We start from the raw sequence: 26620 nt of genomic DNA, 5'->3' as shown, positions 1-26620 counted from the left end.
GTGCAAGTCACCTGTACCAAGTAATGTAACAGTATGAAACTCTGGTAAGTGAAGTCACGCTGTTTTTCGAGTACTACTTCCTCATATTCCGCTGCTTTGACAATTTCAACCTAAACCCGCCCACTGTTGAGGAGAAACAGACAAACTAGCCAATAGTCACTCGAGTTTTCAATTTCAGGCGTTGTTTCTTTGCGATAGACCGTAAATTTCAGCCAATCAGAAGCGTGTGCGTCACAGCACTAAACCGGAGACGGATTTCCGAAGAGTGTAGCAAAATAGCCTTTGCAGTACAGTACTTTGTTTACGTCCCGGTTTGTTCGCTGACAGCTGTTGTGGCTTGTTAGTTGCGGAGTGAAAATGCATTCGTGCGTTTTTCGTCCGAATGCCTTGACCTTTTAAGACACGGATCCTGTGGGTGTTAAACATGTTTTGACGGAAGGAGCCCCGCTTTCGATGCCGACAGGAGGATGAGCTCCATCACTGGTCGGGTTCTTCCCATCTCCGCCGCCTCTGTTACCAACTCTGGAGCTTCATCATCTCGATCCTTGCACGTAGAGCTCACATCCCAGCAGGTAACAACAAAGCCTGTTTAAAACGCCCTGACGCAGCCTAAACGCGCAACTAGGAGGCGATCCAGACAGAGCTGTCTCGGCTTCGGTGTGCTTTAGGAGTTGAATGTTGCAACTGCTGCCTTGGAGGAGTAAGGCGGCCCTGTCAGGCTAGCTCCTGAAGCTAACAGCTGCTAGCGTGCAGGTTGCTAGCTTGGGTGACATGCAGAATACTATAAAAGCATTGCTTCTGCAATCGACATATTCTCCCGATTTCCCGGGTAGTTTACAAAGACTGCAAGAAGTCTTTTTATTTTTATTTTTTACGCGAGAAACACTTGCAGTATTCCTGCAAGTTAACTTTCGATTCGTTCTCTCAAGTGACAGCAATGAAAACCCCGGCATATGTCAAAACTGGGGGTTAACATTCTTCCTAGTTGTTTGCACTTAAACATCGAAAACTAGAATAGTTTTCCAACTAGAATATCACTAAACTTGAAATGTGCCTAAAATCAGTTTACGTTTTATTTTGCATTCATTTGCATTTGGAAGTGTCTTGTGCAAGTTCCAAACACGTGCTATTACCTAGGCAGTCATTTAATGAGGCTCACACAAAAAAAAGATTAAAAATAATACTAGTTTTGCATATTGGATATTATGGCAAGTTGTTCACTGAATTGCTTGAGTTGCTATATACGAATGTGAGCAGAATTAACATTACAGGAAACGTGTCACATCAACTACTTAGAATGTAACACTAATGGCTAAATGAATTTTCTCTGCAGCAGTCATTAACATATTGAAGGCTTGTTTCCATAAAAAGCACGTTTACACAATGGTGCTCAGATTTGAAATACAATGTCAGACTGTATGATCCCCCCCCCCCCCTAATAGTTATTCACGTCTAGTGTAGTTACATGGGCAGCATTAAATATGATTTCTCAGTTTTCAATCATGTCAAACAGATTCAGTTCAATGAGTGATGCATATTAGAAGAATGCACATTTGGTTAATGCTTCCATAATCTTGGGAATATTTGCATGACGAGATAGACATGAACAGAATTATACTTTGTTTCCCTTTTCACAGTACTAGTTTCACATTGCAGTCATAACCTTTTCTCTCTGCCTGGGGTTCACATTCATCCAGGCGTACTGACATTTTTTTAAGGGGAGGTTAAAAGTCCCACATGGAACAATTGGTGTTTTTGTGTCTGAGGCTCTTAATCGTATAGGGAATCCCATGACTTCCATTTAATCTCAGTATGACTGCAGGCGTGCAACTGGAACCGCAGTCACCAGGGACATCGTGCGCCATTTGCCCAAAGCCAGAAACTTGATTGGCATTTGTGTTTCAAATCTCATTTACTATGCAATACTAGTTGGCATCATCTTCCGTCCATGAGTTCTCCATCCCTATTGCTGCCTCGTCCGGTCAATCCATTGGATCTTTTCAAACTAACCATCATTATTCTTTTCATCCTCTACTATAATTGCATTTTGAAATATCACAGATTTTCTGTTTTCAGCTAACTTTAAATGCTGCTCTATTTGATTGTGTGTGCCCAACAGAGACGACTGCGTCACCTCCGGAGCATCGCGGCAAGAAACATTGTCAATAAGAATGGTTCTCCACTGCTGGACACATACTTTACCCTCCATCTTTGTATTGGAGATCGCATATCTAGCGGTCAGTGTTAACTTGACCTTGCAAGAGAGAATGTGGTTGTTCGTAAAACAATCACAAAATAATAATAATTCAAAAAAAGCTTGAATTAAATTTTGTAGCTGTGTGTGTCCTTTTTAATTATTGTTTCTTAATGTCTTTTTAGATTTTTACAAGAGTGAAGTCATACGAGACTCACTGGTGAGTATGATTATTATGATTTTTTTATTCCATTGCTTTCAGGGTATAATGAGAATGTGTGTCACTAGTCATTATAAGATGCCTTCATTGTTTTTTTGGTTTTTTTTTAGCACTACTGTGCTACTTGATTTGGTTGCAACAGTCTTTAAACATAGCTTTGCAACATACTGTTTGTTCCTCATTGCCTGAGTTTGAAAACCCAAACTCATGCCTCTTTAAGCTTATCACTCACAGAGCAGAGAAGACTTGTGAGCGGCCATTAAGTATTTTTTTTTTTTTAAAACAAAAACTTTTTTCCCTAATCTTTTTGTCCAATCTATATTCACTGTATCTATAAAAACAATATCATCTTTTTTCTCTATTCAAACTGGTGTGTGCAAAACAATGCAGGCCTTCCAATAGTCAGTTCTCCATGTTGCTGTCGGTCTTGCTGTTGAGTCATGAGCTGACCTAAGGTGGTTTCACGCATGCTGCTCGTGCTCAGTGCAGTGGCCCCCCTGGGAATACGCCACTATGTAAATTACGACAGTCATGACTCCTTTCAACTCTCTGTTCAACTTCCTCTCAAACAATTTCATGCAGACAAAAGTTTTTTTAGTATTCTGTCGCAATACCGCCATCAATTTTCTTGCGAAATGTTTCCTGTTAAAGCTTCCTGTTTTCATTCAGCAATGACTTTTTACTTCCCGTTGAGGACTCTCACTAGTTTTGAGGCTTTCCTGTGCTGTGTATTTGAAAGAGAATTTTTTTTTTTTTTTTTTTTTTCTCTATGTATGTTTGTTCTAAAGAATCCTACTTGGAGGAGTTTGGACTTTGGTATGTTACCAGACCTTCTGGATACCTCAGTATCTTGTTTTGTGGTAAGGATCTGGGGAGGACAGGAAGAACATTTCCAGCTCCTCATAGAATGGAAGGTCAATCTCGATGGCCTCAGATACACGGGGCAACAGGTCAGTCGCCACACCCAAAAAAGTATTTATTTGTGGGATGAATGGGAGATATTTGTGTTTTATTTATATTAAAAAAATAAAATACAAGAACTCAAACATGAAATAAATGTGTTTGTACTGTGAACCTGCATTGTTGCTATTTTTACAGATTCGATCCAGAAATACAAATGAGATCATATTCGGCTTGAACGATGGCTACTACGCGGCTGACTTTGACCATAAGGTGAAGTATTGATCCATTTCTTGAAAGTTCTTGATTTGCTGATTTAGAACCTCATTTAATCTCTGCCGTGTTTCAATCGTAGGATCATTCGGAGCGGAAGAAAAATAGTCTACTTCAGGTCGACCAGAGCTCAGTCCGAAATTCCTACAGCGTTTTCTCTTTGCTCAGGTAAGAGTCATTCCCGTCGGATGAAAAGGAAGCCATGTTTGTTTTTGGGCTGATTGGCGTTAGAGGTTAAAATAAAACCAATTCCCTTATTTTATACATACAAAAAAAATAAAAAATAGAGGAAAATTGCAGAGGTGAAGTCATGCAGAATGAGTGTGTTAGTTCAATGGAAGAAAATAGATGCTGTGCAAAATAAGACCACTAGAGGGAGATGGTGATTTGTTGAGTGGAGTATCTTGGTAGCTTCACCATTTTAGGGGCTCTCAAAATAACATGCAGACAGTTTGTTAGTAAGCATGAGTGTCATTTTGGTTATCTATAAGACGTAAGCACTACTTCATGTAACCACAGGGCTTCCCCGAGGAATTCCCTCTGGTAAATATAGCTAGATTACTCACTAGCCTAATTACACACATTTTTTTTGTGCTGCCAAATTGGATGATTCTAGTTAGACTCTACCAAAATAAAACAAATATCCTGTCATTTGGGACAGTTTCCACTAACATCTTCACAGAAGGGTTTTCAAATAAGTCCCATATATTCCCTGTAATGCAACAAAAGGAATTTTCCTATAGCGATTTGAACTCTACTCTTTTATCAAGAAGTAGAAATGGGTTATGTTTATACGAGAGGAGACTAATCATAGCAACCTCATTACTTGGAGTAGTAGTTTAGTCTATTTGACATCTGCCTTTTGCCTCTTGTGTTATTCCAGCTTTCTTTATCATTCTCTTCTTCTTCCGTCCGCACCCAGTGGGAACTCCACATGGTTCAACACAGTTACGGTGATCTATCTTTGTCCCTCCTGCTGCCACGTGGGCCGCAGAGCTCCTTAAAGCGATTAAGATTCTTCATAATTGCACTTTTTCCCAGTTTCAAAACAAACACAGGTGTATGAGCACAAAGATCATATTAGTCCAGTGTAAATATTTATGATTGCTTTTGTCGGATTTGTGAAATTTCTGGGTTTTTCTTTTATGAACAGGGGATGCCAACATTTTTTGTCCACGTGTGCCTTATAACACAACGTAGGTTTTATCTGACACCCTGTTGTATCAAATGTCACTGTCAAAGGAACAAATGTTTTTGTTTTGACGATGATTATCGTCTTCAAGGGTCGAGGGCACAGCCATAGTCATAACTTCCTGTAAACCCCCCCCCCCCTTTTTTTTTTTTTTCTCATATACTAGTTGCTTGTGTTGGAAAAAGAAAGTTACCATGGTTAGTGAGAACACGCTCCGGACACTCAGTCTGGTTGAGAGGTTTCGCTACTTTGACTGAGCGGCAGGCGAAAGAAAGGCAACAAGGAACGATGGGGGCTGACATGCGTGAAAAGAAGAGAGCAGATAACTGTTCTCACCTGTGGGGAGAAGGCCATATCAGATTCGCCAGTCGCAATCACCTAAACACATCAAGCTGTCAAAACAGATTTGCCCCGATGTTCCAAACCGCTATCGTCAGCTGTCGTCACTGTCACCTCAGAGAGATTTAAAAAAAGCCTGGGCAAAAATATGAAATTATTTGACTTTTTTTCTGGCGTAGCTGCAGGAGAGAGACAATATTAATAATAGTTTGATGACACAATGACCTTGATTTTTTTTTTTTTGGTGTCTTACTGTAGGCTCCACACAGCCCAAAGAGCCATCAAACAGACCCAAGTGACAGTGCAGAAAATTGGGAAGGAGATTGAGGAGAAGTTGAGAACAACAGCAACATGTACAGTGCGGGTAAGAGCCGTCACATGCCAACAATGAATTTGATTGCTTAACTTAAATTGCTTATTTTCAGTTTCCCTCAATTTGTAAATTGCTTGATCATGAGTATGATAACTTGAATTTCACATTTCTTTTCAGAAAGTATCTAAAGGCGCGAGTCGGGGGTTGCAATGTTAGTAGAGGCTTCGTAATTGCTGCGATCAGCGATAAGGCGCCTATCCGCCTTTTGAACTAATAAGCGTCGGCCGAGTCTGTTGTACTAAAAGCTCAACCGGGGGTTTAAGAGCTTCTATCACCCAAACTAATACGAGATGTAATTTCACACACTCAACGAGCAGTTATTGTTTCCTTTCGTTTTGGCTGCTTAACTCAGCGGCGTAGAAGGAGAAATAGCCCATCTGTCAAAATGGATCCATTGTTGATATCCCCCTCCTCCCCTCCCTTCCCTTGTGTCGTGAGATACAAAGCAAACGCGAGAAAGCATATCCAATATTTTTTGGAATTAGTAGCCACACAGCTGTGCAAGCCAAGCTCTGATCCCAGCTTTGACATTGTTTATTGTAAATACTGCCTTCAGAAGCATCCTCTGCCCTAGGCAGTGACACCTTTTTTGTCTTTTTTATCCTTCAGGTAGACTTTGAGCTGCACCATTATATGTCTCACTTGCTGTGTCTTCAAATGGGGTGCTAGTTGCTGAGCTGGCAACCTGGGCTGTTTGCTCAGCGTTCTTTAGTGGAGCATATACCCTAACCCCCTCCCATCCCCATCTTAATGACCTTCCAAAGGGGCAATATACCTAAGAGGGTGATTAAATGATGGAGAATTTTCTAGTGAGCATATTTTATGATGATCACATCATTAGTGGTGCCGTAACGATGACTAAAAGCGTATTCAATTATTCCCGAGGCGTCCGTTTTACAGTTACCTCTTCAAAACGGGGTTAAAAAGTACCTAAGTAGAAACAACAATGTAACATTCCATGGAAATCTGGCAAATGAGCCATATCATTGTTTAAGACGCAGGAAGCTGCGGGATGAAGTCACGGCTTAAAGTAGGGGAGCTTTAAGGTACACTACTCGTATGATACCGTTGTTTTCTTTTCAGAAAGTAAATGCTTCGAATTTCTCTGTTGCACTCATTTTCCATCACACTCTTTTTAATAACACCCATTCTTTTCCTTTCAAGTACTTATTAAAGCCGTAGCACACAATGGCTCTGCTTAGCCGTACCACAACATGGAGGTCCCGATCTTTTGTCACAAAGATACCCTTTCATAATCTTGTCTCTGATATTTCCTGCTTATTGAAACATTCCTTCAAACCCCCATTCAAAGCTCACATCAGCTAATAAATCACATAATCCTTGTTTTCTACCGTTTGGTCAAAGCCCACCAGCTTGGAATGAGTACAGCATTGTGTTGCTCTTCTAAGGTCCCCCCCCCCCCCCCCCTCCACTTTGCTTTGTAGAGCTTCATTCTGCACTATGAGCATCATAGAAAGAGCCCAGATCAAAGTCGGACAGAGTGGCGGCCACCAACCTTCAGCGCCATGGCCCTTTCACCTTATCACCCACCCTCTGCCATTAATCTCTTGGGTTATAACACGCCCGCTGTGTATTTACACAGCTGACCTATTACTGTTTGATGTTCAGTAGGAATCACAGGCACAAGTGCCGGCTTACTGTTAACGTGCGTGACCCGTCAATTGTGTCCTACACATATTTCAGGATGGAGGCTCTATCAGTCTTTTCTCTGCAATTTTTTTTTTAACTCGTAACTGTCATGTTTTCCGCATTTCTGAGGAAGAAGCGTAATCTTTGTCCGATCAGGGTACGATCCCTATCTAAGAAGATGTGTGGGGGTTATAGCCTGGTTTGGCAACTGGATCAAAAACAAGCTCCAGTCTTTCATCCCAACATTGCTTGCACGTCAGTCTATATCTTAAAAAAAAAAAAAAGACAATAAAATGATTTTATGTGACATCTTAGAATTTAAATCAGCGGTAGTGCCTAGTTCCATCATTGCTTGTATGAAATAAAGTACTTTTGAAGTCAAAACAAAACAAAACATTGCATTGCACTTGAGTCATAAATTTGAGCACATTTCTTAGCATTTCTGTGTTTGGATTTGGGAAGGAGTTAAATCACATCCGCCTGTTTCCTGTCTCTGCAATGCACATTCAATTACACAAGGGGGAGATGAGGTCCTTTGCTTAGTCAGTGTTGACTATGGATGTGACAGTCAATTTAACCATGATACATGCAGGTCACATAGTTTGCCAGTCAAGGACAGCAAGGTTTTAAATACACAAATTGCTGTCATCCATTTTTTTATGCTGCTTTTGTTCTGTGCAGAAAAAAGAGCGGGAGTGCATGCAGCTACGTTTAGCTGTTCTTCATAGTGAACTGCAGCGGCAGAGGAAGGCCCTTGGCAGAGAAATAGATGTGCGGCAGAAGGACACGGGACAGCTTCAGAAGAAAGGTAAGATGTACAGACAGTTTTCAAATGTTCCCAAATAGCAATCAAAACATTGTCTTCTTAGGATGTAAATAAAAATCCAATTCAAAATGTGAAACTAATTAGAGTCAAGCTCAAGTCAGACGCACCAAAAAAAAAGAAGGTTACAATGAATGGAATGTGAAAACCCATTTTACACACTTAATCTAATATATCCTTTCATACCTGTGATTTAGGCATTCTGTGCCAGGGGCTACTCAACCCTGCCATGTCTGCGGATTTTTTCTTATACGAGCTAAAAAGTGCTTTACAGATATTGTTGATGTTCATTTGGGATGGAAGGCTAATGGCTCACCGGGCTTCATTTGGTGAGCACAACCAAAATACTTGTGCAGGTGTACACAGGTATGCTCGCACTAAGGTATTTTTGGGGAATCGCTTGCAGCACTCAAGCTTCGATTTTACAACCATTATTAAATATGTCAGCGTGGTTCCTGTTCATTTCCTACACAGGTGTACTTTTGCCTAGTTTGTTTGGAACGAGCGTGACGTCTCTACATATATGCAAAAAAAATTAAGAGAGACAAAAATTCACTCTGAGAAGTCTCCTTTGTACTTAACATCCTCGTCGTTAACCGTTTTTTTTTCTTTTTTCTTTATCGTTATCGCTTTGTTTACAGCCATGAGAGCTCAGCGCTTTCATCTCATTCTTGGTTTATCTTTGACTGGACAGTAAAGAAACGAGGAGGTGGAGTGAAAATCTGCTCATAAATCAGTGTGAAACTAATGTTTAAATATTTAAAGAATTGAGCAAAATGATCTAATCATCCAACATTTCATAATGATCAAATAAAAACCTCGGAGCATCACCAAGACAATCACCAAGTTTGGTGAATGATTTTGTGTAATTAAGAATTCAATTAAAAACCACATGTTTAATTTGTAAATCTTAACACATTACAAAGCTAATTAGATTCAGATTTGTGCGTTTTATGGACAGTTTTACACGTTGTTAGCGTTATGAACAAAATCCCTAGCGGGCATCCAGACTGGATTGTTAACCTCACCGTAATTTCATCCGTACCTGGCCGTGTGGTCTTCACATTTTTCACGTAGCTAAAGGGCCCATTAGCAAATAATTCTAACACCCAGAAAGCTGGCCTCTTTCAAAACAAATGTCTTGGAAAAGCCAAACATCTAAAGATTCTGCATGCGTGTGTGTGTGTTGCATGCCTTGCATGAGAACTACAGTAGCAGATAAAGATGAGTTGAGCGTTTTAGTGAGAATACATTGCTGCGGATTCGCTGATGCTTGTTAAATGTGATCCCTCTTTTCTTTTTTTTCAACATTGTTAGCATAATAAACTCAAAACTTGAGCAGTTTGTATTATCCTGACAGTTTTAACAGCCCACTCGGTGCCTGGTAATCCACTTGCTGAAACGGACTCCTGATCATTTACTTGACATTCAGACTTCTGCCAATGTATGAGGGCCACTGCATATTTTACTCACCGAAAAAAAAAAATCATTATAGAAAGCTTGTGTGAGAGAGAGAGAATCGTTCCTTCCTTTTCACATATGGGAATTTAAAATGCAAGAACGTGCGGTTGTTTGGGGTCACACGCCTCTAATTTCCTTTCTTTGGCATAAATTAGGCCAATAAATGATCGTTGTGTGGTATTTAAAGTGTTGGTTAGTTTTGTAAATCAGCAATATTAAAACCAAGAATAAAAAAAAAAAATCAGAAATGGTCTTTTCTTAAAGCTAAAAAACATTCGGGTTCTTCTATCAGAGGCTGAGTGGACTGGAGATGTTGGGCATCAGCTTTTATGTTGGATACATTTTCGAACTCAGCCATTTCTTTTTTCTTTTCTGCGGGTTCGGGGGCCAGCAGTTGCTGGATATTGGCGCACGAACTAGGAATTGCACCCGTGACGTTTGAATGAACGGCAGCAGATGTACGTCCACACCTTGCCTACTGCAGAGGTCGCAGAGTTCAGGCCTCATTGCACAACACTGCAGTACCGTATAGTTTTTCAAAAAGCACCGTGGGACCCCAAGTTGTCGTATTAAAGAGATTTTACTGCACTTCCTGATTGATTTATTATCATGATGATCATTTCAACAGCAGCTGGCACAGCCTTTTTTTTGTTAAATATTCACTCACAGTCAAGTTTGGATCCTAACTACCATTTATTTAAAAAAAAGAAAAATACAAACGACATATCTAGTTCTTAGCATACAGCACGCATATTGGTGTATTTTATCTTTTCGTGCCAGTAAGGTTGGTGACTAGATGGAAGAAGAGATTGGCAGTGCTGGGAATTACATGAAAGCAACAGTGCAATAAGAGATACGGCCTGTCTGATCTATGTGTCTTTGAAGAAGAACTGCTTTTCTTTTTCTTTTTTTTCTCTTCCCCCACCTCTGTTCCTGCGGGAAGTTTGAGCTCAATGTAGAGCAGTATGGCCCTGGGAGTTAGTTTTGTGGTAAAAAGTCTGCTTCTGCTTTAAAACGTTATTGCGCAAGCTTAATTCCAGGTGAGATGACCCTGTTATAAAAACTGCAATCATTGCATTTTTTTAATTTTTTTATTTTGCCCATCCAAGTTTGAACCGTTGCAATTTCTACGCTACAATACGTTACAATATTTGTTATTATGGGAATTCACTGAAATGTTGTCTGCACCATGCAATAAAGGCGAGACATAAAACATCCATCCGTTAATAGAAGGCTTTTTTTTTTTTCTTCTTTATATTGTTTCTTAGAGGAAGTGTATTCTTCTCAACACCAAAGTCTGAAGGACGAAAAAGAATCCTTAACCACGCTTCATAAGGAATGTACGGCCAAGAGGTATGTGTGTATCTGTTATTTACTTTTCATACAATTTGTATTATATCTCCCATCAACTTAATATTATGGGGACTGCAGCATACCAAATGTTAGACAAAGAGGTGTTTTTGTATCAGGAATTTCACATTTGTTCTCAATTCAGAGTTTGCATGTTGTTAAAAAAAAATTGTCTTGGATTGTTTGAATTGGCCTGGGGATATATGTGCGAGCGCTGTCTGCTTTGGATACAGTTTTGCTCTTTTGAGAAGTACCAGGTGGTCAAGCAGAGCCTCGGCAAGGCCAGAAAACATGAAATTAACATCAACACTAACTACATCTGCCTAATATCAATTTGTTGGACCTACAGTCAGTACATGTTGTTCATATTTAATTGATTGTCAAATTTAAATGGCTGTTGAAAATTGCACACACACACACAACGTGGAGGCCCTGTGTCTTCTTGCCAGTGCATTTTACTTTCACATAAAGATGTCATTATAGATTATTCTTACCACATCACTCTGGGTGGTTTAATTCCCCACTGCAGAAAAAAAAAAAAAAGAAGTGTATGACTGGAACAACAGTGAATTTTTCACGTCTTTTTTTTTTTTTTTTTAAAGCACAATTAAGATCTCAATATGGGGTAAAATGATTTCTCTTTAATTTAAACAAATGTGTGACTCTGCATATCTATTTGTAATTGTTGTGAAACACAAAAGTTTTTTCAAGATTTTTTGAACAAACTACTGGTGTGGTATCTGAAAGCTTTGAAAGAGCAGACTTGACAAGCACGTATGTGGGAAACATGCTTGCATGTTCACGGACAGTGATTTGTGAAGGTCATGCATCTTGGCTTAAATGATTAGATAAGGCAAAGCCCATTGGACAGTTTGAGTGATTTCAGATGAAACCACGACACTGTAGTCCGTCTCTTCCTATGACTCTCTATACATTTTAAACAGCTCAAAACAGAGTTGCAGTATCTCTAGTTAAGTTGCATTAATACTTTAAATTAAGAAATTGTCACTATGTGGGTTGCTGTCTCCCCCAGAGAGCAGTTCCTGAAGTTCAATGCTCAACTCACGTTTCGCTGCCGCCAGCTTCTCTCGGAGCTTTCCTACATTTATCCCATCGATGTGGTGAGTGTACAAAGCCGTTGTTCAATAAGTGCGGTCGTCACAATTCACAATTTACAGAAAACAAAACAGCTCACGTGGTTACGCTACGGTTGACTTTTTTTTGTTTTCCACTACTGCAAATATATCGTTCCATGCTTTGTGTTAAGGAACTTCCATTTTAATATAATTTCAATACTTGAAATATTGCAGGCCTGGTAAATTGTCTTTTAAAATCAAATTGTTATTTCATTCCACAGGCAAACCCGTCAGATTATGTTATCTGCGGAGTGAAGCTGCCAAATTCGGAAGACTTTCAAGGTAATTTATTGTCTACCAGCATGTGTTTCGTGGTTTCACTTGGATGAGCTGCAGGAAGGCATGCTGAACAAATATTTTATCTTGGCTACCATGCAGACTTTAATGTAGATATAAAATATGGAGGCAGCATTATTCAAGATGTAATAATTTCGACTGACCGTCCTACAGACATTGTTTAAAGCACACAGAAAAAAAAACGTTCAGCTGGTGATATGCAGTTTCGATATGCTTAAGTGCATCCTTCAACGAGAAACTTAGTCGTCTGTCTATTCACTGAGCTATAGGTGGCGGTAGTGAGCATTACACAGTGAGTTAGAGGCGGGGTAGAAACGGTGGTCTTATCTGCAATGACGACTTTGGGGTCGAAAATGAAAGATTATGGTTGGCAAACAGATAAACTGCAAAAGTTTTTTTTTTTAAAAAGAAGCACATTTGTGGAAGAGCAGAAATTGTAATTCATGTAATGGTTGCGGTCACACTTCTGGTTGTTCACAAATTCATCTGCTGGGTTTGAAACAGAAGTTTAGAACCTTCATTTATTATTTATGTTTAAAAAATATCGTTTATTATTTAGTGGTTAATTAATCATCAATTATCCTCTCTGTCCTTTATCCAAATTGAAACAATAAGCCTTGCAGAATTCTTGCAACATGCATGAAGACGCATTGAACTCCATTTTACCTCTTGACCTCAAATGTGTGAGGTCTGCCCCAGAGAGAGCCACACCAAGTCCAGAATTGTTAGCCAGTTTATACTGGCCTACGGGGGTGGATGTTCCACGTTAGAACCCGGGGTCAGGGTCAATCCCGCTGGCCGTCACAGCCATTCTGCATGAAGGCACATCACTTCCGAACATTCAACTAAGCTTTCTTTGTTAACTCACCTTGACAAGGTCAGTCAGTCTCTTGTTGCACCCTTAAGATTTGCCCATGGCTAATTGTCTGTCAGCTGACCCAATATTCATCTTAATGTTTAGCACTCCATAAATGCACTCAATTCAGACTTTTTGGGGGTGTCTCTTAAAGCAAAGCAATTTATTTTCAGCATTTTTTTTTTATTTTTTCTAGAATTTTTCTTTTCAAGAAAGCATCTCAATTGAATGCATTATTACTGTGTTTTTCCTGCAGCAAAGGATGATGGGAGTTTGGCAGTTGCTCTGGGCTATACGGCACACTTGGTCCTGATGATCTCGTGCTTCCTGCAGATCCCTCTTAGGTATCCGGTCATCCACAAGGGTTCACGCTCCTCCATCAGAGACACCATCACTGACAGACTTACTGAAAAAGAAAGAGAGTAAGTAAATGAAAGAGTTTACCTTTTATGAAAGATCACCACTTTATTAAAAAAAATCTATTTTGTTTAAAAAAATTGAGCTTGCAGTCAAAATGGAAGTTAGAAAATGTCCTCATACACATAGCATGTATTTAAATTATTATTTATACTTGTTTTGCTCTAGTAACCAACCATCAAGGCAACGAATATTATACACAATACTTTACCCTCCGGGAAGAACATTTTCATGTGTCTGTACTGACTTTTTTTTTTTTTTTTTTTTTACTCCTTTCAGTAAGTGAACATTTACAATTTACGACTAGAATTTCCCCTTGTATGAATGCACCCTTTGGTTTATCACACCATGTTCCTGAACTATACATGTATTTTATTAACAATATATAATTTAAGTACAGGTTACACATTTGTCTGTTTTTCAAAAATTCAATATAAAAGTACCTACCCCCCCCCCATAAAACCTTTTAAATTAATCAAAACCTTACAGATAACCATTGACACTTCTCCATCTACATCTGTCATCCGTAATAAGACAAACAGTTGGGAGTAAGTGTGCGAGAAAAGTGAGACATTATCAAAGTTCGTGATTGAACGAGCATCACAGTATATGTGATGAGCTCATGACAACAGCTGGAGAGAATCAGTTGTTTTAAACTCCCATGTGACATGGGGGGGCCCTCGCTTCACTGTATGCATTTCTAGTTCCTCCATGCAGGATATTCACACCAAGATCCGGCATCAAAAAATAAACTTGTAGGCCGTCTGCTTGACAGACACAACAATCCAACGAGTGCCCTATGGTGTGCAGGAATAGGGTCAACGCTACGGGAAAGTTCCACACCCCTCTGTATGCATTTATGACCCCAGGGGCCCCTCATGGGGCGTGCTCTCACTGCAAAATGATGTGTGGGCAGACGGAAAGCACCTAGCCAGCTCTAACAATGTAAAAAAAAAAAAAAAAAAAAAGCAGGTGCTTAAAGTGTCGGAAAGAGCCAGGCGATTGAGATAAGTGAGGTGGCATGAGATTGGATTCTCAAAGTGTGGCAGGATTAGCAAGCAGGCGTGTACTCCATGAGGAACCCGTTATTTGATTTTTTTTTGCTATTTTAGATGACTTCTGAGAGTAATGTTGCCTTCACATAGAAACATGTCTGAAGTAGAGTCTTGAACCCAATATTGTTGTCCTCCGGCATTTTGGAGCAGACCACCGTTTGAAGGTACTCTTCAATTGTATGAAAATAAGATGTGAAAATTGACTGTCTGGCACTCGGGCTGATCTTCTGAAGTTAGCGGACCTTAACGGTCACATTTTTTTGTACGAGCGCAGAGCCCAGCTAAAGCTTGGGGGTGATCTGGAAAGATGCGATCCAGATGTTTGGAGTTTGATTGAGAACAGTGCCCGGGCCATTTAAACAGCAAGCGCCAGACATTGCATAGATCTAGCGTCACATATAAAAGTAGTCATTTTAATAATTTATATTATTACTATTGAAAGATAGAGTAATAGGGCCAACGAGAAGAACCTGTGAAATCTTAGAAAAAGAAAATCGCTCATTGTTCCTCGGCTGGGAGAATCGCACGAGTCCAGAACCACGACGGCGAAAGTAATTTTAAACGAGACTGTGTGCAAAAATGAAATCACAAAATACAATCTGGTCATATTCCTTTTTGACGAGTCGCGTTTGTCCTCAACTAAAACGAACAAACCAATTTTTCCAACCTATTTTCTCTTCTCTGTTGAATTTACACGCCATCACACTGTCCCCACCCCCCACTCTGAATATTCCTCCAGAACTATCATTAATTTAAGCGTGTTTAATGTAGAAAGACAGCTTTTGTGTATGCAGCTGCCACTGGCCCAGTGATTAAAAGTCTTCCATTTCCGCTCTGGACTCTCCCTTTCATTTCTCCCATGCATGTTCCAACTGTAGTAACAAAGTATGCTCTCATTCAGTGATTGTGAATGTTACATAGCTCTTTTTTTTTATTTTTTTATTTAAATCTACTCATGGTTCTTCATAGTAATAATTATTTTATTTGAGTGAAGTCGCAATGTTTTGAGAGTTAATTCATCAAAGGTTTCAAAATGGTGTGGAAGAAATGAATTGAGTACCAAGCGGGATGATCTGAATCCTCGCTATGCATTTTTAAACTACTATTAGGGTGATCTCATGACAGACAGAAGAGTCTATTAAAGTCCCACTTATTACTCTTCTAGTGCCTGGGGCACTTACAGGTCGTAGTAAAAAGGGGGAAAAGAGCCTCCATTTGCTCTCACACTGATTAACAAAAGACCTGAGGGAAGAAACTGACATCCAGAAGACACTGCCTCCTTATATGAAGACTTGTTGGTCAGTCAGAAATAAAATTGTCAAACTTTTGCAGATCTTCTTTTTTTATACGATCTGCAGCTTTTAATTCCCGGTAGCAAAGTTTTCCATCTTTGAACGTCAGCATATTCTTCAGAGGCACCCTTTGTGCAGCCTGGCTGAAACATCTGGTTGGCACCAATGGGATTTTCCCACTATATGGATAGGAAAGCTTCTATTTGTTGGAAATGGTTGGAATGATCAAGTTGTTTGGACTCTTCCATCTTTAGTTTGATTTTTCAGTTTAGCCGGGTATTGGGGTAGCATTAATGCAATGGGCTCATATATGCAGAGCTAGCTTCTTCAAACATCTGCAAAGGTTCTTCGTCGTAAACGCTGCTGGCTATAAGAAGTGAAACTTTCACATGAATTATTGGACGACTGCACCACCAAAGATCAACATACTTTTTGAATCCTTCATCGTAAAAAAAATTAGCAAGCAATACAAATGAGCAACAATCCTGTAATGCTGAATTGGCCTACCTTGTGAAATGTCAAATGGTTGGTTATAGTCAATGCAAAACTGTCTTGCAAATATTTGTTTGAAGGTGTCGGCTTTTCTTGCAGACAATAAATCAGCTAAAAAGTTTATGAAGTGTTGAAATCTTTGTTCCCCCCCCCCCCTCTCCTCTCATTCACAGATTCCCTTTGTACCCCCGAGGAGAGCGGTTTCATTTTGAATATGGTGTCTACTTGCTCAACAAGAACATTGCTCAGGTAAAATATCAACACACGTCCAGTTACATGAAAAACTAACCGTACAGTATATTGTATATAATATTTTGATCAATTGACTGACAAAGATGGGACTTCACAGTACTTAAAAAAAATCGGAGATATGGATTAACAACATAATGTAGTCGAAAAGTAAAGCAAACTTTTTTTTAAATGAAATTAAATTCTTGTGTTGTGTGAGGTAGCTACGGTCGACATATTTTATCTGTCTTGAGTTCAAATATAGTAAAAAAAAACAAAAAAAACTCTGTTTACATTGTACACAGCAATGGTATTAACAAAATATGTCGCTGTTGCTCCCCACATAATGTTACGGTATTAAGTTATGGTGATCCCCACATGTGGACCCACCTGTGTAACAGATGATGGTCGACATCTGTTTTCGAATGACCCAAGTTTGAATCTGTATTGGTTTTATGGATAGAGGTGAAAACGATCTGCTGAGTCTGTGAGTCTGTCTGGATCTCATTTTCGACAAGATTCCTTTGAACCATCATACTTGTGTATTCAGTTTTGCTTTATTAATGTTGTTGTTTATCAAACGGAAAAGATTTTCTCTTTTGATTTATCCCAACTAATTTTCTTGCTTAAGATTTAATATCTGGGAGCTACTTTTTTTTTTTTTCAATACCTCCTCAAGGCAATCCCATGTGCCTTCTATCAATGGTCAAATGAAACTTTCAGCAAGAGTTAAAACCTGACGGCACCCCGTTGGAAGATTCATGAAATCGACTTGTTTGAGGGCTTACGTCATGGTGTATGGTTTTGATCAAAAGGATGAAAGGTGGGAATTATTCATTTAGAGGACGACTGAACACCAGATTTTTAAGTCGATGAAGAAGCCATAGATCTTTAGGTCCTTTCTTTACATAATGTTCAACTGTGTGCCAGAATCTAATTGTTTTCTAGTTCTGGTGGAGTTTCAGCCTTGATGGAAAAGTTCCATCAGACACTTGTTTTTGCTTCTAGCCAGATCTTGCTTAATTGTTAATCTCTTAACAATTTATTTATATCGCTCTACTCGTACAAATTTCGTCATGTCATCAACCTTATCCTTGTTGGTATGTGGTTGCTTCCGATGTTCCCTGTTCCAGTTAATAGTTGACTACATTGTTGTGAAATAGCCATGTGTGGCTGCTTAGACGACAATGATGCTATACAAAATATCCTGGTTTTCGGCAGTATGGTCTGAGCACAATCCGTTCTCAGTCACTAAACACGATATATCATCTTATGTGGGCCTCGGGCGCAGGAAGCCAAGTATTGGGAATTCAAACACAGCAAATCTGTTGCTGGCTAAGCGGGTCAACTCAGGGTTCATCTTTGTTTCTGTCTACTGAGGAAAGTCTTCCGCCTTCTTTGGGCAATTTCACACCATGATATCCAGGCCCAATGCCACGCTGGTGGTCCGGTGCCTACGTCAGAGCGCCGTCTGCAATTAAAAGTGGCAATTGTGGCGCTATAAAAATGGCTATTACTCATAGGGAAGCCTAGTAAGAGGTTACTGGGTGTGGAAACAAGCAGAAATAGAAGTTATTGGCTGGCCTGAGAGAGTTCCTAGTTAGGTTACTTGGAAATGACCAAGAAGGAAAACGTATCACTGAAAGTGATGTCTAAGGTATCATGCGGTATCTATGACCTTGTCTTTAAGCCTCCATCCTGGTTTGATGACATTTGGTTTCATCTTGCATCTTCTCCATGGCGTAGTATAATGACTTTGGAGTGTTTTCAGTTCTATTCAAATGTATTATCAGATATAAGCAATGAATTGGACAGAAACCTTTACCAAGTGGCTTGACTTTGTTCCCAGGAACTCCCGTTGGGTACGTATGTGGGAAACAACAAAACAATGTGCTATTTGATCCCCAAAGCATTACTCCTGGAAGAGAGATCTACCTTGGAATGTCTGAAGCATTTATCACCATTTTCACTACTTCTGAGAGGAAAAGGTGGGGCTTGACAGCCTTAGCAAGATTTTTCTAGACTGTTGAACTATTCCAGGTTTCCCTTTCTGTGTCCAGCTGAGTCTTGTGTTTCATGGCTCACTTTTCAGAGAAGAAAGAAAGATTGCGCGGAAAAAGAAATGCAAAGACAGTTACGGCCACATTTCCTTTTCGTATAATTTCGACTCATCTTAAAGCATCTCACAATTTACTTTTTGGTCATCTTACCCTCAAATTAAGACTCTCCAGACATCAAGGCTTTCGGTAATACGTAATATAATTGTAAAATTTTCCCCCATCACTTGGATCAGCCTGTGGCTTTTATAGATTGCGTAAAAAAATAGTAGCATTATTTTCTTGTTGTGTCTTCAGTAGGAAAAGTGAAGCTTCTTGGCATTACTGTGTGTATATATACACAAGACATGATATGTTAATGTGCTTCGGCTTTAGCATATGTTTCAATGCTGCTACTGGGAATAAAGAAGAAAATCTCGCCGTTGTTTTCAATGCAAACAAATCAAAAGGCCTGTAACAAACCGAGTCGAAGAACTTTCTGATCTTGGATCCCCAGATCTAATCGCAGATTATAGGACCTCTCCTTATCTGATTGCAAGCAAATGCAGTTAATACTTCACATGGGAATTTGGCCACACTTCTTTTCGAATATGTTACTCTAATTGACAAGAACAACTTTATCCAGTTGACTTCTTTGCTAATACTAATAGCAACTGCCAGTCATGAAGCTCCAAAATATAGAAAGAAAAATAATCTATCTATTCACAGGGAGGTTAGCATGAATCCAGGATAGGCACCTGCCCACAAACCATACATACGTACATCCTCCATATATCTCCCTTACTCTACTATTTTCATAGGGGCCTTATGGAAATACTGCACATGCATAAAAATAGTCTTCCCTTGTAGGTATACCGCAATATTTCTCTTCCAAAGGCTTCTCAAGGCTAATTTCATGTTGATCTTTAAATCTCAATATAATTGACAGAATCATCTGCTGTTTGCAGCCAGGCACTGCATTCAAGATATAAAATTGATATTTCCCTTCCATTTTCAAACACTTGATTTAGTACAAAAAGTGGCTTACTGTGAGAAGTAGTAGCTCATGCTTTGAAATGAAAACTACAAAGAACCTATTTAGCATATTCTCAAAGGGGTGCCTCATTGAGACATAAGACTTTAGAGGGGCTGCCATGGAGGATTGATGACAACGTGGTGTGCCAATTTTTGCAAACAGGAAGTTGACCTCAGTGTTGTGACTTTACATAGGCCGCGGCGTTGGTTTCGGGTTACTTGGCTGCCGTCTCTCACCACCAATGTCTCTTTTTGGTGAGAGCAATAACCCTGAGGTTACAATAACCTTGAGTGATTGTGGCTTAAATCCAATGAATTTGAAAAACAACAACAAAAAAACAATCACAATCTCTTACTGAATTTCCAATTACTCTCACGCAACCTTTCTCATAATTATGTAAATCTACTGACTGAGTTTGACGGCAATATGATACTTTGCGAAGTGTAACGACAAGATATGCGACTGAACAATCTGGTTTGAATTTGACTCAATGAATACACCGCACCTGTGTTACATTACCATCGAAAAAAAGGGGAGAACAACGGGTGTTAAAGGGCACAGTGTACAAAATGAAGAAGAATTTTTCTAAATATATACCTTGTTACATGCTTGTTGATCATTTCAAAAGACTTAGTACATTTCATCTGTTGAGGAAGATCGTATGGCCTTGTGACCCTTACCTATGGATGTTTGATGACACTGTCGTATATTAGAAAAAAACCTGCTTCAAGATTTCGGGACAAAAATAAATTGGGTTTTCAGTACTTTTCAGCTTTACTCTATGTATATTCATCAGGACACCGCATCTAAGATGGTTTCCTTAGTACTGCCCAACCCAGTGATCTTTGCTGAAATATTGCATTCAAAAGTTTCCACTAGCTCATATCATGTCTAGGTAAAGCCCATGGTCCTTTACCAGAAGGATAGTCATTGGAAGAACACCTGGCTTTGCTATAAGCTGTTGGATCTAATGCGCTCTTGATTGTCTTCCCCGGGGTTTCAGAAATCTATGGACTATTAAAACGCCCCCGTGGGCAAAGGCGTACCGATCATCATTGGACATGTGCAGTCCCGCAAAAGCTGATTTGGTGCCTTATGTCGAAACCTCTTGATACATCAAATGCAACATGAAAATCTCACCCAGGAATTGCCCTTTGGTCCATCTTAAGTGAAGATGCAAGCATATGCTTTGTTACTGGGCCCCCTTCTGCTTCTCCACATCATCAGCAATTAACCTCAAAGTTCCGTTCAGCCCGCCCACATTCACATTTGGATCTCGGGCTGATTGAAAGCGACACAGAGGGAAACGGTAATACGTGGCAGAAGCCAGGCTCTTATTGTTTAGAGCACAGAGCTCGTGGCCAACGGGCAGATCGGGTGGGTGGCACGTACTGTAAAGTGACCGCTGACTATTGGTTTTGTGTTTATATCTGCTGAGTAGATTGGTTGGTAAGGAATGTTCTGTATACACCGCAGCGTTCTTGTATTATTACTCGACTTTGTAATCACGATGAGTCAAATCAGACCCGTTGTTCACTCAAACACTCACGGCCATACCGACTGATTGCCTACCGCACAAGTTGCGGAGGCTCGTGAGTGAAATTCACTGAATAACTAAACAGGAAAGGTGTTGAGACACAAAGATGTGATCAACCATGAGGAGTCCTGGACGGATCTGTTTCACTATGTCATCATGTGAAAAAGCCAGTGGGAGCCCCCACTCCACCCTTTTTCCCAACTAGAAGCTCTCACCTTACATCTTTACTCAATGGGACATGGGAATTTCTCACCGCGATCTGGTTAGCCCCGTTACAAAAAAATCTTGTGGGCAGTTTGAAAGAGCATTCGTACGCACATATGGACATGTTCGTATGAAAAGGGTTCGAGCGTACATCACTGAAATGAATGGAAGGGAAACTAGAAATGACTGGGGGTCTCAAGTAGAATTATCCTGAGCTTTTTTTTGGGAGGGGGGGGGTATGATCCCCTCTACACTTTGACACATATTTCTTTTGATCTACGTTATACCTTCCCTGAAGACATGCTACACACTCGGGCCATTTTGGAAATGTGTCCTAAGTGACACTGCTAACACCCAAATGTGCTACAGATTTGAAAAACTTGGTATTATTCCAACGTCAAATTGTCAAAAATCATTATTTAATCAATTTAATTTGACAAATAAATAATAAATACTAAATAATAATTAAAAATAAAATAATCCACAATTTTGGTTATAAAATGAGACCCAGATAAATTATAAAAAAAAAAAAAAAAAATGTTCCCACCATCAGCAACCTATTAAATAGCATCAATCGATATTGTAGTGTGGATGTAAAGAGAAGAGGTGTTGCTATGGCACCTGAGTGAAAAGAACACATGTCAGCTGGAAGAGTATCATGTGTGGGCCTTTGGATTTATTCCAAATGTGTGACATGATGCGCTTATCCTGCTCTGTAGTATCGAGCAAATAAACTGGGCAAGTGTCGGCTTGATTGTCAAGTGTTGGTGATTGTGACACCGGGACTGCGGCTCACTGGTGACTTTTTTTCTTTCTTTTGAAAGCAGTGTATTTGTTTTTTCTTGCCACCCAGTGTCTCCTTACACCTTACTCATTACCTCATATCAGTTAAGGTATAGCCTGATGTAAAGCGAAGAACCGTGTCAAGGTGAAGGAATGTGTCGAGTGGGAGATAATGTCAGAACACAGTGGTGTGTGTTGTGGTTAATTTTTATTTATTTTTTTCTTGCAGCTGAGATATCAACATGGCTTGACCACCCCAGACCTACAGCAAACACTACCCAACCTGAAGAACTTTCTGGAACATGGCTTGCTTGTCCGATGGTAAGACAAAGAAAGCCGTCATCATCTTTTTCCCCCCTTTGACCTTTTCTGTGAATTTTTATTCACTCTATTTGTCTTTACAAATATGTGAGATGCTTGACTGCATCCATGCTGTTTCTATCTTCATTTTGTTTGCTCTTTTGAGCACAAAGCTGTCTTTCATCTCCGCTTCCCTTCCAGAGACCTCAAAAGTGTATTACACACATTAATTGAATAATCTTTTGTTTTGTAAGAAGAGAATCCATCAAAAGTTGGTGCTCTCAAAATGGCCCTTCCTCTGATTACCTCCTAATGGGAAGTGGAAGAGCCCAAAGTTAGATGGGATCAAAGCATGCATCTTATTTGGTGTGTGTGTGTGTGTGTGTGTATGCGTGCATGTGTGCATGTGTGAGAGAACAGGAACAAAACTCAATACTAATTCCCATGTCAAATGCTCAATCAAGACATTCTCCTCCTGGTGCAATAAACACATGTTGGCCATTAAAAAGCTTTCACACTGGCCTAGCGCTACTCTGATGAAGCTACTAACATGGCTTGCAGGCCCCGAGTCTTGCACACTAGAACTCAAAGCAAAGTTCAGCTACTCCGGCGCCCTGATAAAAATGCAATTAAAAATGTTTTCCAAGAACTTTAAAACCTCCCTAATGAACTATAATATATCTAAATTGGACACAAATTTGCTCATGTCACATTTTTATTCATGTTTTATCTCAAAGTTACTTTGGGATTTCTTTAAACAACAACAAAGTCGTATCTTCCATTGCTTGCTTTGGACCAAAACCTTGGTTCTTTAGAAGGAAGTGGATCATGCAAAGGTCTTTAATTCTTTTTATTTATTTATTTATTTTTTTACAAATATGCGAGATATGAGGGAGGGCAAACATGTTGAACGTGAGGACTATTTCTGGTTCAGGCTATCAGTTTTTAGGTTGATGATCTTGGCAAAGAAATCCTGGTTGTGCTTATACACTGCAGTGAGGTTGATTTAGACTGTTTCTAAAATAAAAATTAGTTAATTTAATAAACTCAGCCACTTACCTTGCCATGACAACAAATTTCGATTACATTTTCATAACTGACTGACTCTGAAATACATTTCTCCATTCTCTAAACAATATCTGACTCCATGTGACATCTGTCCTCATTCCTTTCCACGGAATTTGATTGAAATGGTCTTGGTTAAAATGAATGCATGATACGATTTGAAAAGCCAGATAAGGGAATGGGATGCCTTTCAACTTCTCTTATTGTCAGTGCTTTTATTTATTTTATTTATATTTTTTAACTTCAGCAAAGAAAGTTGTTTTCGTTGCTGTTCTTTATTAGTAAGCAAAACTGTAGGAGGGCCAAAATGAAAAGTCCAGCGGAGGCTGAACGACTGCAATCGTTTCCCATCCAAGGCATTGTGATGTATGACAAGTTACTCATAGAAGTGGAAAGGCATTTGTACGCTTCTTCAAAATTGTCCTGCATGTCCGCACTCTCTTAAGCAGGATTTCAAGGTCACTGTCAGGGTCCTTTTTAAAATCGTCTGCCATATGCTTGATGGTGAAACCATCCATCAAACAAGTACACACTCAACATGTGCTCCAATATTCTTTAAAAAAAAAAAAAGGGGGCCTTCAATTTATGTGGGACATTCCTAAATGAAAACAGTAAGGCAATTCAGTAGCCAACATGAATCTTCTGAGATCACAAAGAGAATCTTTTTGACCTTTGAACTCACTTAAGAGCTAGCAGAATGGTCCAAATAAAGAGCCTGGTGTATTATAAATGGCCATGCCTATCAGAAAAGGGAGGGCCCATTTAAGTTAATTTATGGCTTCGCTACTCGGGTGAGGTGGGCTGTTTCATATTGTGGGTCTGTTATCTGTTACAGCGGAAAATGTCTGGCATACTTGGGCGAGTGCCTGCTGTGCACTTGTGGATGACAGCAAAAGTGCAGGCTCACAAATGTAGGGAAGCGGAGTGATTTCCAAAGAGACGCAGCTGTCACTACCCTGGATCAGAAACAGAACCCAATTTACCGTCTCTATCTGGGCATCTCGAAATTTTGACCACGATTGCTGAGTTAGTGTGTTTCCTTCATCCACAGTGACCGACACCACGTTTCCAGCTCCATACCAATGCCAGCCAAGTCTCACCTCGGCGTGCCTACCGCCTCGGACGTGGCCAAGCCGTGCCACACCAGCTCCCCGGATCGGGGCCTGAGGAAGAGAGCGAGCTCTGAGGCTGACAAATACAAAACAAAACCTCCGCCCAGTTATCCCGTGGCCGCGGGGGAGGCGCCGACCACCATAGTAAGCCAAACAGTGCAATCATCTTCGCCGAAACTCTTGTCTTCCTCTCTGGATGCCAATATGGCCTCGCTTGACATCACGGAGAGCATCGAAGCTAAAGAGGGGGAAAAAGAGATTGGGCAGGATGGAGGTGCAACCGCTGAGGCGGAGATACACAGCAGCACTTGTAAAGATGTCCACAAAGATGAGACTGAAGAGCAAAAGCCCTGCAGCTCTTCTACACTGGAAGACACTGGCGAGAATCCCGCAAGCCAGCACACAGGTGTCATGAACGGCTCTTTGGCGACAGGCCCGACTCCAGGTCCCGGTGCGTGCTGCTCAGTGGAGCGAGCCGAGGAGATCATGGGCACCGAGGCCACCAACCTGGCCCTGGGAATGGGACTACGAGTAGGCTTGGAGCTCGCCGAGGAAACCACCATGGAAGACTACCGCTGCATCCCTGTGGACCAAGCGGTAGCTGTGGAATGTGATGAGCAGGTGCTGGGGGAGCTGGATGTGGCTGGCTTTGAGGAGTTCTCCAGACGTATCTACGCACTGAATGAGAATATGTCCAGCTTCCGTCGACCGCGTAAAAACTCAGACAAGTGAGACGGATGACTGGAGAAGAAAGGCAGATGTATGAGAAATAGACTTGCACAAGGATTTTGGTCGGCACTGAGGCGGGGATGAGTGAGAGGAGATCAGTGGAGCTATTCTAGATTAACGACCAATTTGCACTTATTACAGTATCAAAAAAATCCATAGCATATTTTCAAATAAAATGCAGTGCAAGTATTGGGAAAGCTGGCTTTTTTTTTTTTTTTAATCAGCTGGCATTAATGGATCCAATAATACTGATAATTCATTATTGTTTTTATTCAGAAAATAATAGTGTTTTGTATAAACGACACCATTCCCATCTTCTAAACAAGAACCATTCACTCATCATGTAACCTATAATCATGTCTTAGAAGATGCAACTGCAGACTGTCACAATCTGCTTATCATACTAACATACCTCAGGTTTGTCCTCCAACAGGCAAGTTTTTGCATGCTTCATAGTTATCGCTCTGCTCAATTCATTGGCACATAACACATTGTTGATCTCAGTCAACTGTGTCCGCTAGTAATCTATTGAAGAAAAAAAAATGCGGTCAATCATGTGGACTTGATCGGCATAATAATCAATAATCGCTAATCAATCTTTAGGAATGTGGTAAATTACGTGAAATTTGATATTTACATATTCAACCAGTTGCGGCAACAACAAAAGTGCAAAGACATGGCAACCTGCCCGCCTGATGACCTCACTGGACCATCATGATTGTCTTTTTTTTTTAAATGTCATCCTTCCCCCTGTCTTGACATGAATGAAATTACACTGATTCATATTTAGTAGACATTAAATGTTGTGATTAAACATGTCCGTAATTGGTTGTAATATCGCACTCATGATATTACAAGTGTGATATAAAATATCTCAATTCATTCGTCTGGGATTTCATCTCAGTGATCTGAATACTTTCTTGCACTGGTGTTCAGAAAGAATATCTATTTATGTTATTTTTTCCTCTCCCCAAAATAAATTGTGTTATAGCCCTTAAATTAAAAGCAATGTATATTGTTAAATTATATCTCAACCAATTTGTGTTGGTCCTGATTGTGGACAGCCGCAGTGTAAAGTTCTTTGGCTGGCAACCCACGTTTCATTTCTGCTCGAGTCCTGTCCGAATGGATAGTTATTGTATATAAATTGACAAGATGAAACCGTATTAAGATCATTTCCATATACTGCAAGATATTTGAATAAGTAACCATGTACATATACTTTTGTATGGGTTTCTTTTTGTTATTAAAGACTTGCAGTCCATTCGTG

The 26620-nt window shown here is 40.0% G+C and overlaps 1 protein-coding gene across 1 annotated transcript; it reads left to right on the top strand.

Annotated features, from left to right (window-relative positions):
• The first annotated feature begins 250 nt into the window (after positions 1–250).
• On the top strand, positions 251–26620 carry uvrag (UV radiation resistance associated gene). The gene is made up of 15 exons (XM_085936042.1): positions 251–572; positions 2120–2237; positions 2380–2414; positions 3203–3364; positions 3513–3587; positions 3670–3755; positions 5377–5482; positions 7823–7949; positions 10694–10778; positions 11809–11896; positions 12133–12193; positions 13321–13486; positions 16494–16569; positions 22374–22465; positions 24561–26620. The coding sequence occupies exons 1-15, from the start codon at positions 468–470 to the stop codon at positions 25351–25353; spliced, it is 2175 nt and encodes a 724-aa protein (XP_085792168.1). The 5' UTR covers positions 251–467; the 3' UTR covers positions 25354–26620.

The sequence above is a fragment of the Syngnathus leptorhynchus genome, chromosome 17 (assembly GCF_054491065.1).
Source record: "Syngnathus leptorhynchus isolate UIUO chromosome 17, UIUO_Slep, whole genome shotgun sequence".
Classification (NCBI taxonomy): Eukaryota; Metazoa; Chordata; class Actinopteri; order Syngnathiformes; family Syngnathidae; genus Syngnathus; species Syngnathus leptorhynchus.
Note: the sequence above shows the minus strand (reverse complement) of the source record. Positions and strands in the feature narration are given on the sequence as shown.

Coding starts and splice junctions, on each gene's coding strand:
- uvrag (XM_085936042.1), top strand. CDS start 468: ATGAGCTCCATCACTGGTCGGGTTCTTCCCATCTCCGCCGCCTCTGTT. Junction 573..2,119: donor TAGAGCTCACATCCCAGCAG/GTAACAACAAAG, acceptor TGTGCCCAACAG/AGACGACTGCGTCACCTCCG. Junction 3,365..3,512: donor TCAGATACACGGGGCAACAG/GTCAGTCGCCAC, acceptor CTATTTTTACAG/ATTCGATCCAGAAATACAAA.